We start from the raw sequence: 14,240 nt of genomic DNA, 5'->3' as shown, positions 1-14,240 counted from the left end.
TATACTATATAAGATTACAGTAATGTCTGACAACAATGCCCACAATTTAAAATACCCTAATTTACATTTTCACACATTTTGCACTTTTTTTTTGGTCCCACCAATTTATAATGAATAAAAATTTTGTCCTGATGTTCAAAAAAATGGCTCTTTGTCCTCTGTGAATGTTATTATTAGTGAAATAATGAGTTTTAAAATACCAACCAATTGCATGCTTTGCCATGGTTCTGTGTGTAAAGTCAATTCCAGTTAGTCTGTACCTCATTCAGTGATGCATAAATCACTTATTGCTTTAGGTTGTACATCTGACTGTCAGAGATGTCTTGCAAATGTCTCCCCATAGTGTAACATTAATGCTTCACTGCTTATCCTGTGTAATTAACAGAGTAAACATTGTCTTTCAAAGTCAAACTTACTCCCATGCTTTTTTCCTGGTCCACTGAAAAACTTAAAAATGGGGGTTTTACTGTACTTATGTGTTTTGGGTCATTTGGAAACATGCTAATGGAGAGAGTAATTTTTGTCAATGAGAAGCAATTTATTATTAAAAAAATGTAGAATACCTTTGGTACCCAGTTAATAAAAGGGTAATGATATTGCCCAGTTAATAGAGCTTCTCCAGCAGAATCCTACATTGAAATCCATTTTTCAAAATAGGAAACAGATTTTTTTAAATTTTATAATTTGCCTTGGGGCTATACATGTTGTTAGTTTCCCAGGTGCCCTCATGTGCTCTGATAAACTTCAATCACACTTTACTGCTGCACTGCAAGTTGGAGCGGTCACCCCCACCCTTCCCCCTTCAGCAGCAGATCAGCAGAACAATGGAAAGGTAACAAGCTAGTAGCTATCTGACACCTGTATTGCTAAAAACGTTCCCATACTCCACCTAGTGGTATATATAAGAAAAGCTAGTAAGATAGTAAAAATCCAAGTCCGGTTTATGACTCCCTCAGTTACATTGAGTAGGAGAAACAATAGCTTATCTGAAAGCAGTTCTAATGTGTAGCGCTGACTCCTTCTGAAAGCTTAGAATCAGGCACAGTGACCTGAGTTGGCTGCCTACACACCAATATTACATTTATTGGTTCAAGAATAACATTTTAAATGGAAGAATCAATTATTTGTTAACAGTGTAATATAGTAATAAAAATCATGACAGAATTCCTTCAATTTACCATACCATTAATTTTCATCGCAAATTATACTATTTTGTTACAGAGTATAGCTGTGAATATGAAAAATCCAAATGGAAGCAAGATTATCCAAGAGGTAAGTTGCTGTGTAGAAATGATTACCATTGAAGTTGCAAAGTCAATTTATATTGGGCTTAATAGGATTAGCGACTCCTGATTTAAAAAACATAAAAGATAATAAAGATGTTTAGAATAGGCCCGTCCATAATATAGTAAAAGGGATAGTTATATAATTACTCTCTTTAATAAAGTTCTGTAGTTTAGAAAGTAGAAAGAAGAAGAGTAACAAAGGAAGATAGGGCGCATGAAGAACAAGAGAAACAAAAACAACAGACGGGACTAGAATAAAGAATGTGTATCCCTCCCTTTAAATCCACCCTTTCCATGTATCCTTAGCTTGCTTCCAAATATATTTGAACCATTTCCTTAATTTCAGACATTTTAAAGCAGCATTACAGGTCAGCAAAAGAAACAGAACTTATGCTAAAGAAAACATTTTCCATGTTTCCATATATTTTTATTATTTAACAGAGCATTGTTTTGCTTTCACACCAACTTAATTCCCCTTATCTTGTGAATAAACAACTCCCTATATTAACCCATTTGCTGTTCGTATGTCGGTAATCTTCCTTCAGGAACTAGGATAGAGTTTTCTTAATTTAAACAATAGACAAAAATTATGTCCAACAACAGCCCTATTCATTATCTCATGTTAAACTGGAGGGAATAGGTAATTGCCTCATTTCAATACCCTCTCACTGTCTTGAAACCCACTTAACCTTTGGCTTTGTAAAATTATAGGATAACTACAGAAATGCCCTTTGTAATAATATTAATAATAAATCTTTTTTTTATTTCTTATTTTTCTTTAGCTTGCAAAAGCCTGTGATGTTTTTGTTGAAAATTACATTCCAGGCAAGCTATCTAAGATGGGACTTGGATTTGAAGAGATAAAGGAGATTGCTCCTCATATAATTTACTGCTCAATAACTGGTAAAGTTGTCTTTTTTATTATATATTACAGGTATCGGATCCCTTATCCAGGAAGTTCCAAATTACGGAAAGGCCATCTGCCATAGACTCCATTATAAGCAAATAATTCTATATAAAAAAATGATTTCCCTCTGTAATTAGAAATCAGTACCTTGTACTTGATCCCAATTAAGATATAATTAATCTTTATTGCAAGCAAAACCATCCTATTTGGTTTATTCAATATTTAAATAATTTTAAGCAGACTTAAGTTACAGAGATCCAAATTACAGAAAGATCCCTTATCCGGAAAAACCCAGGTCCCGAGCATTATAGATAAGGGGTCCCATACCTGTATTGATTTATATATGTGATCATTATAATTGTTAATGAAACTTATTTTATAGATGATAGTGTAGGATCTGCTCTTAGATTATAAAGCAACAGATTGATTTTATTTTAAAATAATATGGGTTCCACCTCTGCTAAACTGGCTACATACATATGTGCTCTTTGTGAGCATTTGAACAATTACAACAGAGTTGACTTTCAAAAGGGAAAACTTCCTTGACTGCTATTTAAATCCAAACCTTGCATTTATAAACAATGAACATTATTTAGCATTTTCTCAGTCCATATTTATTCAAGCCGCCACATAGTTGAAATGTTTTGCATTGAACATATTTAATTCTACTAAAGTCTGCACCTCTTAAATATAGGTGCTAATAAAGCCCAAACAAGTGATAAAGATACCACCTTTTTTCTTTGTTAGAGCTTCAGGACTTACAATCTATATCCCTTTATATCATTAAGACAGCAGGGACTGTGGCCTGATACAGTATCAGTGCTGGAAAAGTGTTTACTGTCTATATGGTTTAGCAGAAAACATTTACATTATAGTGTCCTATATCACAACCTATTATATATACCACATTAAACTAATGGGTATTAACCCCTGCTAGTATTTTAGGGGTATATTTATCATGCTGTGTAAAAAGTAGAGTAAAACATTACCGGTGATGTTACTCATAGCAGCCAATCAGATGCTTTGCTTTGGTTTTCTAACTATGGATTTAACTCACTCAGAAGCTATAGTTAACTCCACAGTGACACCTATTGGTCAGACAATTGTTTTCACGTTATTAAATAAGTTTGCAGTTTGTTTAATCAGGGTTGTGATGATGACATTTTGGTGCCCTTTTGGAGGGTAAATGAGGCTATATAATATGTAACATTATTGCTAGCACTTTTATCCTTCATAATGGCCTCAATGTGGGCCAAAACGTTGGATGCACAAGTCTAATATAATATGTAATAAAAGTTGATATATTTATGAAATATGGTCTGCTGGTTCATCCTGGAACTCTGTTTATAATGATTAACCAAGCACTAGTAAGTGTATATATGGAAAGAGTGCTGACATTTTTTGCCTCTTTTAAATCTTTCAATGCCTGCCACACTGGTTGTCCAGAGGTTAATAGTAAGGCTACAACATCTCCTTAATCACTTAGATTTCCTTCTCCTCCTGTAACCCACTTGCCCCCCCCCCCTCAGGAATTTGCTTTGATTCCTGGCTTGCCAGGAATATTTTTATTTTATTATATTATCTTAAAAGCCAGTAGGTTGAGAAAATTGGACAGAAACTGATCAAGGATATAAAGCCATTACAAAGGCAAGACATTATGCAGGTTGTGGCAGATGGGAAAAGTTTAAGACAATAAAGATAGATACAAGTGAGCAGGTAATGCAGTAGGCAGCGGATGATTTAAGGAGAAACAAAAGTTGATATAAAAAAAAAAAATACAGTATATACTGTACATACATATACTATATTATTTAGATTTTATGTGATTCATATTTAACATAAAAGGCAATTTAGCGTTTTATGTGTCTGCAACCTGCTCCTGCCACCTGCACAACCTGTTTATTTAGATCACTGATCCCCAACTAGTGGCTTGCCTGCAACATGTTGCTCCCCAACCCCTTTGATGTTGCACCCAGTGATCTCAAAGCAGGTGCTCATTTTTAAATTTCTGACTTGGAGGCAAGTTTTTAGACATAAAACCATGTGTCCTGCCAAACAGAGCCTCCTTTAGACTGCCAGTCCGCATTGGGCTACCAAATAACCAATCACAGCCCTTTTTCATGCTTGTGTTGCTCCCAAACTTTTTTAATATTTAAATGTTGCTCACGGGTAAAATCAAGCAATGCACTTCTATTGACTACTTTAGAGAAACAGCTTGTGGCAATCAGTTAAACTAGTACCAGATTCAAGGCTCTGTTTGTGCGTTACTTATCCTTGGCAGTAGATGTACAATTTTTAGTGGGTGCAGTGTTACTGATATTCTGTGTTTGGTTCCTTGCCTGCTGTCAGTAGAAGAGCCTATTAGAACATGATCAACTTGTCCTTTGAACTGGAGAATATAAATGTTTTTATTTTACTTTATTTTTCTTTGCTGTAGGCTACGGCCAGACTGGCCCTTTATTTCAGAGAGCTGGATATGATGCAGTTGCTTGTGCAATGTCTGGACTTATGTATATCACAGGACCTGAGGTAACACTGTCCTATATACAATACACCTATTATATACAGGTATGGGACCTGTTATCCAGAATGCTCGGGACCTGGGGTTTTCTGGATAAGGGGTCTTTCCGTAATTCGGATCTCCTACCTTACGTCTACTGAAATAATTATTTAAACAGTTATTAAACACAATAGGATTGTTTTGTCTCCAATAAGGTACTGTTTTATTATTACAGAGAAAAAGGAAATAATTTTTAAAAATGTGAATTATTTGATTAAAATGGAGTCTATGGGAGTATTAGTATCAGAAGCCATATATGTTCTTTTCCCATAAAAAAAATTCATCCAACCTTTTTGGAAAATTATTTAATTCATCCAGTTTGATCAATGTAGTCCTTTAAAAATGATTATTAACCCGTATTTATAGAGCACCAATATATTCTACAGCGCTGGGCAATAAATGGGTGTATACATTAAACATATAAGAACAAAAACTTTAAAATTTAAATATAAAAATTTGCTATCTCAAAGCTGGTGAGTTCATGTAGAATTAATGGGAGTTAAATTAGCAAAAATCAAGTTATTTTTAAATTCAAGATTTCAATATTAATTTGAAATATTGGCAGAATTTGGAGGAATTGTTTACAACGATTGATAGAGTGGGGTTTCACTGTGTTCGATCCTTGATAAATTGGCTTCCCTGTGAGTTGTTGCCTGGGTGTTAAATGCCTAACTGCTGGCAAAATAAAGCTTTACTGCATACAGAAATGTATTTTACATACTGAAAAGGTTTGTTTCAGTGTAGCAAATAATTGTCTTTTCATCTAGCAGACTCCCTCATACACACGAGGGAGTCTGGATTCGTATGACCTACTGACCGAGCTATGCAGTAATAACCCATAAGAAATGAAAATGATCAGCTGTTCAAAGCAGTCAGACACATGACTGTGCAGCATCAAAAAGGCCGTCTTCCTACAGTTGATTCAGGCAAACTGACCCCCATCTTCTTTCCTTTATATCATACCTCAGCCTTGGAGACAGTATGGACATCCATGTATGTAATGTAAAAAGCCACAGCTTTTATTAGCAGACAAAGATAAAATTACAAACTTATAGCAATCATTAAGCTATACTATAAACTATACATTGAAATGTTTCACTCACAAAATGCTTGCCAAACCAAAATAAACATATGGCTGCCTGCAATGCTGAAGTGCTGGGGGAACAAGTGGAGGAGCTAAACACCCACCACTGGCACATCTGTGCCAACACTCTGGGGCCTTACCTCCCTCTGTAGCAAGCATTCCTCCACCAGCAATGACTAAAAAAAAAATGCAGTTTGACTATTCTATATCATGTTCCCATCCCACCAAATCAAAGTAGGAAAAGGAGTATACTTCTTCCAAGCCTAATATTGGTGCTGATACTTTCTCCTGTCTCACATCCTGCTATGACATGCTTCCTCGCACCTTTCTCCACCTATTCCACACTTTGCCCATAATCTATTTACTTCCTTACTGCCCCTTCCTAACACCCTTTCTTCCCGTAGAAATGGAGCCCCCTTCTGACGAACTGGCACAGGTATAAGTGTTGATTAATTTGTCAGTTATTTCCTGAGAATAAGAAAAAAATATTTTTGGATTCCAAAGTCTAGTATTTTTTAATAACTCAAACTTAATGTTAATACAGTAAATAAACATAAAGAAAAATCTTCAGCACACCACTTACATACATGTTCTCAGAGGGTGCTTGACTTCCACGGCCGCTCCCAAGCCTTTTTTCCATATATCTTTGCAGAGGGGAAGAAGCACACCAGTGTGTTGGCAATGCCTTTAAATCATTTATTTGCAGAAATGAACAAACAGCACAAGCTTTCAGGGGTGACCCCTTCTTCAGGTGCAATACACACAAGTAAACAATTTACTCATTAAATACCTTAACAGACCATATGACACTATCATGTGACCCATTAACCCCATCACGGCTGCAATACCAAACAGTCCCAAGCAGCCATTCAATTATGTGAAACGACAATCGTTTAAACCTTGAGGGGAAAGAGAATCCAGTTTTTTAATCCACACTGCCTCTCTTTTTAATAATTGTTTAGTCAAATTTCTACCTCTAAGTAAATGGACTTGTTCTAATACTGCCCATCTAACCTGTGCCACCGTATGCTTAGCTACATAAAATGTTTGGCCACAGATAATTCAGATACATATTTCTTTCCACTTTCTTGTTCAGAATTTTCTTTTTCTTTATCTGGTGTACAGTTTCTTATATTGCTTTTATGTTAATTTAAACAGGTTCTTATTGTTCTTGCTGTCTGCCCCGCAGAAGAGCCCGCACATGGGCATTTTATCATATAAATTACCCCAGAGCTGTTGCACGTAAAATGTCCTTGAATTCGAATTGGTGTGCCTTTAGTGGGATGAGCGATCGTATCCCCTCTGATAATACCTGTACAGTGCGCACAATCGCCACGCGCGAATGTACCCGATTTGAGGGGTGCTAATAACCCACTTTTCTTTTTGCAAAACCTTTTTTAACAAAACCTGTCCTATTGATTTCCCCCGCCTATATGAAAATAGTGGGGTCTCTTTAAACAATTTGCCTACTTCACAATCGTTTTGTAACATGTTTCAGTGTTTTAAAATTATTTTATTTATATTATGGGTGTGGCTACCAAAAGTTGACACAAATTCCACTCTCTCCTCTCTGAGGAGTTATATGAGGCGGAAGCGCAGGGTATGGTTAAAAAATTTGTGCAGAGAGGCTGTAATGAGAAGCAACTTAAGCAGGATTTAAAAGGAGTAAAACGTGAGGAGTTATTAATTAAAGGAGTAAAACGTGAGGAGTTATTAATTAAGAAAATACAACCGAAGAAAAATAAATGCGAGAGTGGCCTTTGTGTTGGAACATGTTACAAAACGATTGTGAAGTAGGCAAATTGTTTAAAGAGACCCCACTATTTTCATATAGGCGGGGGAAATCAATAGGACATGTTTTGTCCAAAAAGGTTTTGCAAAAAGAAAAGGGGGTTATTAGCACCCCTCAAATCAGGTACATTCGGGTGTGGCGATTGTGCGCACTGTACAGGTATTATCAGAGGGGATACGATCGCTCATCCCACTAAAGGCACACCAATTCGAATTCAAGGACATTTTACGTGCAACAGCTCTGGGGTAATTTATATGATAAAATGCCCATGTGGGGTCTCTTATGTGGGGCAGACAGCTAGAACAAAAAGAACCCGTTTAAACGAACATAAAAGGAATATAAAGAACTATACACCAGATAGAGAAAAAGAAAAATCTGAAGAAAGTGGAAATAAATGTCTGAAGTATCTGAATTATCTGTGGCCAAACATTTTTATGTAGCTAAGCATTCAGTGGCACAGGTTAGATGGGCAGTATTAGAAGTCCATATACTTAGAGGTGGAAATTTGACTAAACAATTATTTAAAAGAGAGGCAGTGTGGATTAAAAAACTGGATTCTCTTTCCCCTCAGTTACTTCGTAACTGTTTATTGTAGGATACTTTGTATAATTGGTTTTTAAATGTGATACTTTGTATTTATGTCTACATGTTTTACAGGCTATGAAGTGTAAAGGACTCCTATGAAGGTGATTGTCGTTTCACAAAATTGAATGACTGCTTGGGACTGTTTGGTATTGCAGCCGTGATGGGGTTAATGGGTCACATGATAGTGTCACATGGTCTGTTAAGGTATTTAATGAGTAAATTGTTCACTTGTGTGTATTGCACCTGAAGAAGGGGTCACCCCCGAAAGCTTGTGCTGTTTGTTCATTTCTGCAAATAAATTACTTAAAGGCATTGCCAATACACTGGTGTGCTTCTTCCCCTCCACAAAGAAATACAGTAAATAAACCACTTATTCTAATTGATTAGATACACATGATACAAGTGGGGCTTGTCACTAATTATTCATTACTTGCTAATGTTGTTGCTATAGATGTTTCGTGAAAATCACCCAAGGCAAACAATGTGCTAGCTCCTCTTCATATTTATTATATAATATATTGTAAGACAAAAAGTTCCACCAGCATCACCCTTACCTCCTCAAATACTGACTCTGTGCACAGCTTATAGAGTCGGCACTCTCACAGAAATACAGCAGAAAATTGACCTGCACAACGAGTGTGATGCAAGCGGGGCTTAGCCCCTGTTTATTTAAAGTATAGCAGCAACATTTCGAGGACATGCCTGACGAAGGGGTACGCCGCCAAAACGTTGCTGCTATACTTTGAATAAACATGCAGGGACTAAGCCCCGCTTGCATCACACTTGTTGTGCCGGTCAATTTTCTGTTATATAATATATTGACCATTTGGCCCTGGGACTGATCTGTAGAAAAAAAGTAAAAATGTCCATCATCTCTGCTTGTAAATAGCATATAGATTCACTTTTAACATAATTCAGTTGCAGTTATAAATTATAATTTGCATAACAAATGTCTAATGAAAGTTATATCCTTAATCCACAGGATGGGGATCCAGTGCGCCCTGGAGTAGCTATGACAGATCTTGCTACTGGATTGTATGCTCATGGAGCCATTATGGCTGGTTTACTCCAGAGGTCTAAAACAGGAAAGGGGATGCACATTGACTGCAACCTGCTGTCATCACAGGTTGGTTTTAAAAATAAGATCATCTTGTAGTTTATATACTGTTTTCCTTAGTAGCTAACAGTTTTAAAGGAGGGAAAGTCAATTTGGTATTTTACTGCCAATAGATTCACCACATTTGTGCCACCTAGAACAATATATTTATTCTGCAGAAAGCATTTCTATACCGAGTAAAGAACCCTAGAAGCTTTCTCCATTTGCTTAAGATGGCAGCTGCCATTTTAAATGGCTTCCTGTTTGCAGTCTCTAGCGTTATAGCTCAGATCACACATTGCTTAAGGAGGGGGGAAGGGAGTTCTTAGCATTCTGGTGGGAGGGGGAAGCAGGAGAGAGGAGAGAACTGTGCAGACTCTGGCCATGGGAATTAAGGATTTTTCTGAGAGAGGAAGTCAGACACCCGAACAACATGTTTACAAAACAAGAAATCCTGTGTTTCTTTTGATAGAGGACTATCAGCGTTTCTGTGAATGCTTATGGCTGTATTCACATAGACCTTTCTGATAAAGCTTACTTAGTTTTTACCTTTCCTTCTCCTTTAAAAGGTTGCCAAATAGTCAGGCTTGAACACACACACAGACATTTGGACTGTCTGTTATGTACTTAAGGGTTAATTTGCCAAGGCAGTGCTCAATGCAAAGCACAAAACTCTAACTAAAATAACCATGCTTTTTACCCACAATGCAGCATTTTCCCAGAATTCTATGTTAATTGCAGGAGCCTGCAAGCTTACATCCGCTTTGGTTTTCTTACTGCATTTGTACGCTATGGTGCCACTTTTAATTAACAGCATCATAACAGCTAAGTTAATGCTGAATTTACCACTAGCCTAAGGCTAGTGTTAATTCCAGGGTTCCTTTGTTTCCATAATATCCTCTGCTTTCAGCTTGTGCAAAATTGCATGCCATTCAGCAGGCTAAATAAGTGCATTGATAATCTTAGGACAATTTTGCATTCACCTTAAATGGAAGTTTAATCATGGTGACAGGGGCTGTGTGCCACCTGTAAAGCCAAATCTAATTATCTAAACAAAGGTTGCATTACAGAAATTATTCTCAGTTGGCTGCCCAGAAAGATTGTGCAGAGGTTTGTGTATTTTAGGAAGGCATACCCAAAGAAACCCTTGCAAGCAGAAGAATCCCATGATCAGCATGAGGGCCAAATTTATGGATACTATACGAGTGGCCATACATGCAGTTGGACACTTTTTATAGTTACTTGCTCAGGTTTCTTTTCACGCATCTTATCTTGTGGTGAATCAGAGGATACGTTGGACAGATTATGTTGGAACATATATGTCAAAACGAACCTTTTGCCCCTTGCCATTACTTCATCTGTACTAATAAAAAGGAAGCCTGCTAATATGAAAGTTAAATATAATATGGGCCTCTTCTTAGAAGTCTCCATTTGACTTTGTGCTGTACAGCTATAGTTTGTGCATTAAAGACATGGTTTCAAAGGATGTAAGCTGGATGTATATGTTTTTATCACTTTATAATGAATCATCCAGTTCTTATTAATTAATATTTGTTTGCATTGACAACATTAAATTAATCTGTACAGATTATTACATATTTTATTCAATGTGCTCTTTGTGCAAATTGTTTAGTCTGGCTTCTTTTAATATTTAATTTCCTTGTCCGTCATACTTCAATGCTTTACAGTCTTTCCATGTTCTATTCTTAATGTGTCCACCTTTAGCAATCAATATTAGAATGCTTCATTTAATTTTCCATCCAATCATATATAACCTTTTTTTAGAAATGAAAAAGCTTATCTATAAATACCTTGTCTGTATTAAGTGATTTATAATGTAATGTCTGTTGCTCATGACAAATCTAGGAAGCAAGTCATTTAATATAGGTCATTTATTAAGAAGCATTATGAGGCAATTTTAAAAACCTCTTCAGTTTATGCATGTCATAACCTTACTAAGCTCATCTATCTAAGACTCTAAGCCCCACAATTTGGGAACCACTTTTTTAGAGGAATGATATATTCTTTCACATTCTGTTCTTCTTCTATTAATGAGCCCAAATTTGTGTGTCTGAAAATGCGCAAATGTGCATTTTCAAGCTAGAAAGTGTCTGTGGTTACTGTCATTATTAGTTTAAGTCAGTGACATGCAGCAACGGTGGATTCAGATATGTCAACAAAGTCATGTCTGTGCATATTTCTTATGACCGTTAACCCTTTCCCTGCCAAGCACGTAGGTACTACGGTGTTTTAAAAAAGGCAGTTTCCTGCCGACACCGTAGTACCTACGTTTTCTTTCCCTAGGCCATTCTCTCTGCATCGGCGGCAAAAGCCGCCGGTGCAGAGAGACAGAAGTGACCCAAACCCCTTCCGCAACGAGCGGAGGGGGTTGGGGGGGATGGTCCTGCGATGCGATTATCGCAGGACCATCCTACAAGCAGCAGATGCGATCGCATCGCATCTGCTGCTTGTACTGCTTCCTGCTTCCCCCCTGAGCCGCCTCCTACTCACTTCCTCCTGACGTCTGCAGCATGGAGGAGCTGGGAACCGATCTGATCTTCAGGACAGGTAAGTGTGACTTTATTTTTGTTTATACACACTTTTACACACACTTACATACATTTATATACATTTATACACACATACAACACAATTTAGCACAGGTTGTTTTTTTTTTGTTTTTTTTTTCCCACTTTGCACAATTATATACACTTATATACACTCATATACACTCATATACACTCATATACACACTGTCACACAACTTTTACATGTGCACATGTATACACAAACTCAAAAAAAATTTTAAAAAATTTTTAAAATTTTTTTTCATTTTACTTCTTTTTTTTTTTTCTATTTCCCCCAAAAACTGTTTATTTTGACAGCGTGACTATTGGATCAGATATTCTGACCACTAATTACACTGTCATGTGGCTTATTTTGTTGTTTCACTGATTTGCACATTTTTATCCCTATATTAGTATTCCTGATCTGTTTTAGCATAGCTTTGCCATGTGTAACTTTGGTGTACAAAAATAACTTTACCTATTTTGAATTCATCAGAATGTGTACTTTCCAAAAATATATGGTTTTCTGGGGGTCCCTGTGTAGTTTGGGGGTCTTACTGCATATAATAGGCCGTCAGGGGGCTCTGTGTGCAAAAGCTGAGCTGGCAGGCGAGAAATCCTTATGCGCTATTTTCATTTTGGGGTCAGTACATACCGCAGACTTTGGTATATCTATGCATATTGGGCATCAAACTGTTCAGTAGGCCTCTGGTGTTCCTATTTGGGGTGTGTTGCCTTTGTACGCAAAAAATTGTGTGAGATAAATGCGGCAAACTGCAACATTTTTATGCGATTTTCTCAAATGTCATAAAAACCACTAACTTTAGGAAAGCTTTGCAGATTGGTACTTTGGTGTAGAAAGGACTCTTTACCCTTGTTGGATTTGTCAGAATGTGTACTTTCCAAAAATATATGGCTTTCTGGGGGTCCCTGTGTAGTTTGGGGGTCTTACTGCATATAATAGGCTGTCAGGGGGCTCTGTGTGCAAAAGCTGAGCTGGCAGGCGAGAAATCCTTATGCGCTATTTTCTTTTTGGGGTCAGTACACACCGCAGACTTTGGTATATCTATGCATATTGGGCATCAATCTGTTCAGTAGGCCTCTGGTGTTCCTATTTGGGGTGACTTGCCTTTGTACGCAAGAAATTGTGTGAGATAAATGTGGCAAACTGCAACATTTTTATGCGATTTTCTCAATAGTCATAAAAACCACTAACTTTAGGAAAGCTTTGCAGATGGGTACTTTGGTGTAGAAAGGACTCTTTACCCTTGTTGGATTTGCCAGAATGTGTACTTTCCAAAAATATATGGTTTTCTGGGGGTCCATGTGTAGTTTGGGGGTCTTACTGCATATAATAGGCTGTCAGGGGGCTCTGTGTGCAAAAGCTGAGCTGGCAGGCGAGAAATCCTTATGCGCTATTTTCATTTTGGGGTCAGTACATACCGCAGACTTTGGTATATCTATGCATATTGGGCATCAATCTGTTCAGTAGGCCTCTGGTGTTCCTATTTGGGGTGAGCTGCCTTTGTACGCAAGAAATTGTGTGAGATAAATGCGGCAAACTGCAACATCTTTATGCGATTTTCTCAAATGTCATAAAAACCACTAACTTTAGGAAAGCTTTGCAGATGGGTACTTTGGTGTAGAAAGGACTCTTTACCCTTGTTGGATTTGTCAGAATGTGTACTTTCCAAAAATATATGGTTTTCTGGGGGTCCCTGTGTAGTTTGGGGGTCTTACTGCATATAATAGGCTGTCAGGGGGCTCTGTGTGCAAAAGCTGAGCTGGCAGGCGAGAAATCCTTATGCGCTTTTTTCATTTTGGGGTCAGTACACACCGCAGACTTTGGTATATCTATGCATATTGGGCATCAATCTGTTCAGTAGGCCTCTGGTGTTCCTATTTGGGGTGAGCTGCCTTTGTACGCAAGAAATTGTGTGAGATAAATGCGGCAAACTGCAACATTTTTATGCGATTTTCTCAAATGTCATAAAAACCACTAACTTTAGGAAAGCTTTGCAGATGGGTACTTTGGTGTAGAAAGGACTCTTTACCCTTGTTGGATTTGTCAGAATGTGTACTTTCCAAAAATATATGGCTTTCTGGGGGTCCCTGTGTAGTTTGGGGGTCTTACTGCATATAATAGGCTGTCAGGGGGCTCTGTGTGCAAAAGCTGAGCTGGCAGGCGAGAAATCCTTATGCGCTATTTTCATTTTGGGGTCAGTACATACCGCAGACTTTGGTATATCTATGCATATTGGGCATCAAACTGTTCAGTAGACCTCTGGTGTTCCTATTTGGGGTGTGTTGCCTTTGTACGCAAGAAATTGTGTGAGATAAATGCAGCAAACTGCAATATTTTT

The 14,240-nt window shown here is 37.4% G+C and overlaps 1 protein-coding gene across 2 annotated transcripts in view; it reads left to right on the top strand.

Moving 5' to 3' along the window:
• The window catches only part of sugct (succinyl-CoA:glutarate-CoA transferase), a 332,890-nt gene that overhangs the window by 18,470 nt on the left and 300,180 nt on the right, over nucleotides 1–14,240 (top strand). For both annotated transcript variants that reach the window (XM_031904075.1, XM_002933407.5), the window contains exons 5-8: nucleotides 1,222–1,272; nucleotides 2,069–2,189; nucleotides 4,631–4,722; nucleotides 9,197–9,340. In XM_031904075.1, coding sequence (XP_031759935.1) covers nucleotides 1,222–1,272; nucleotides 2,069–2,189; nucleotides 4,631–4,722; nucleotides 9,197–9,340 — 408 coding nt within the window. The remainder of the gene's footprint in view (nucleotides 1–1,221; nucleotides 1,273–2,068; nucleotides 2,190–4,630; nucleotides 4,723–9,196; nucleotides 9,341–14,240) is intronic.

This window comes from Xenopus tropicalis, chromosome 6, assembly GCF_000004195.4.
Source record: "Xenopus tropicalis strain Nigerian chromosome 6, UCB_Xtro_10.0, whole genome shotgun sequence".
In the NCBI taxonomy this organism is placed as follows: Eukaryota; Metazoa; Chordata; class Amphibia; order Anura; family Pipidae; genus Xenopus; species Xenopus tropicalis.
This window is presented reverse-complemented; position numbering and strand designations above follow the sequence as displayed.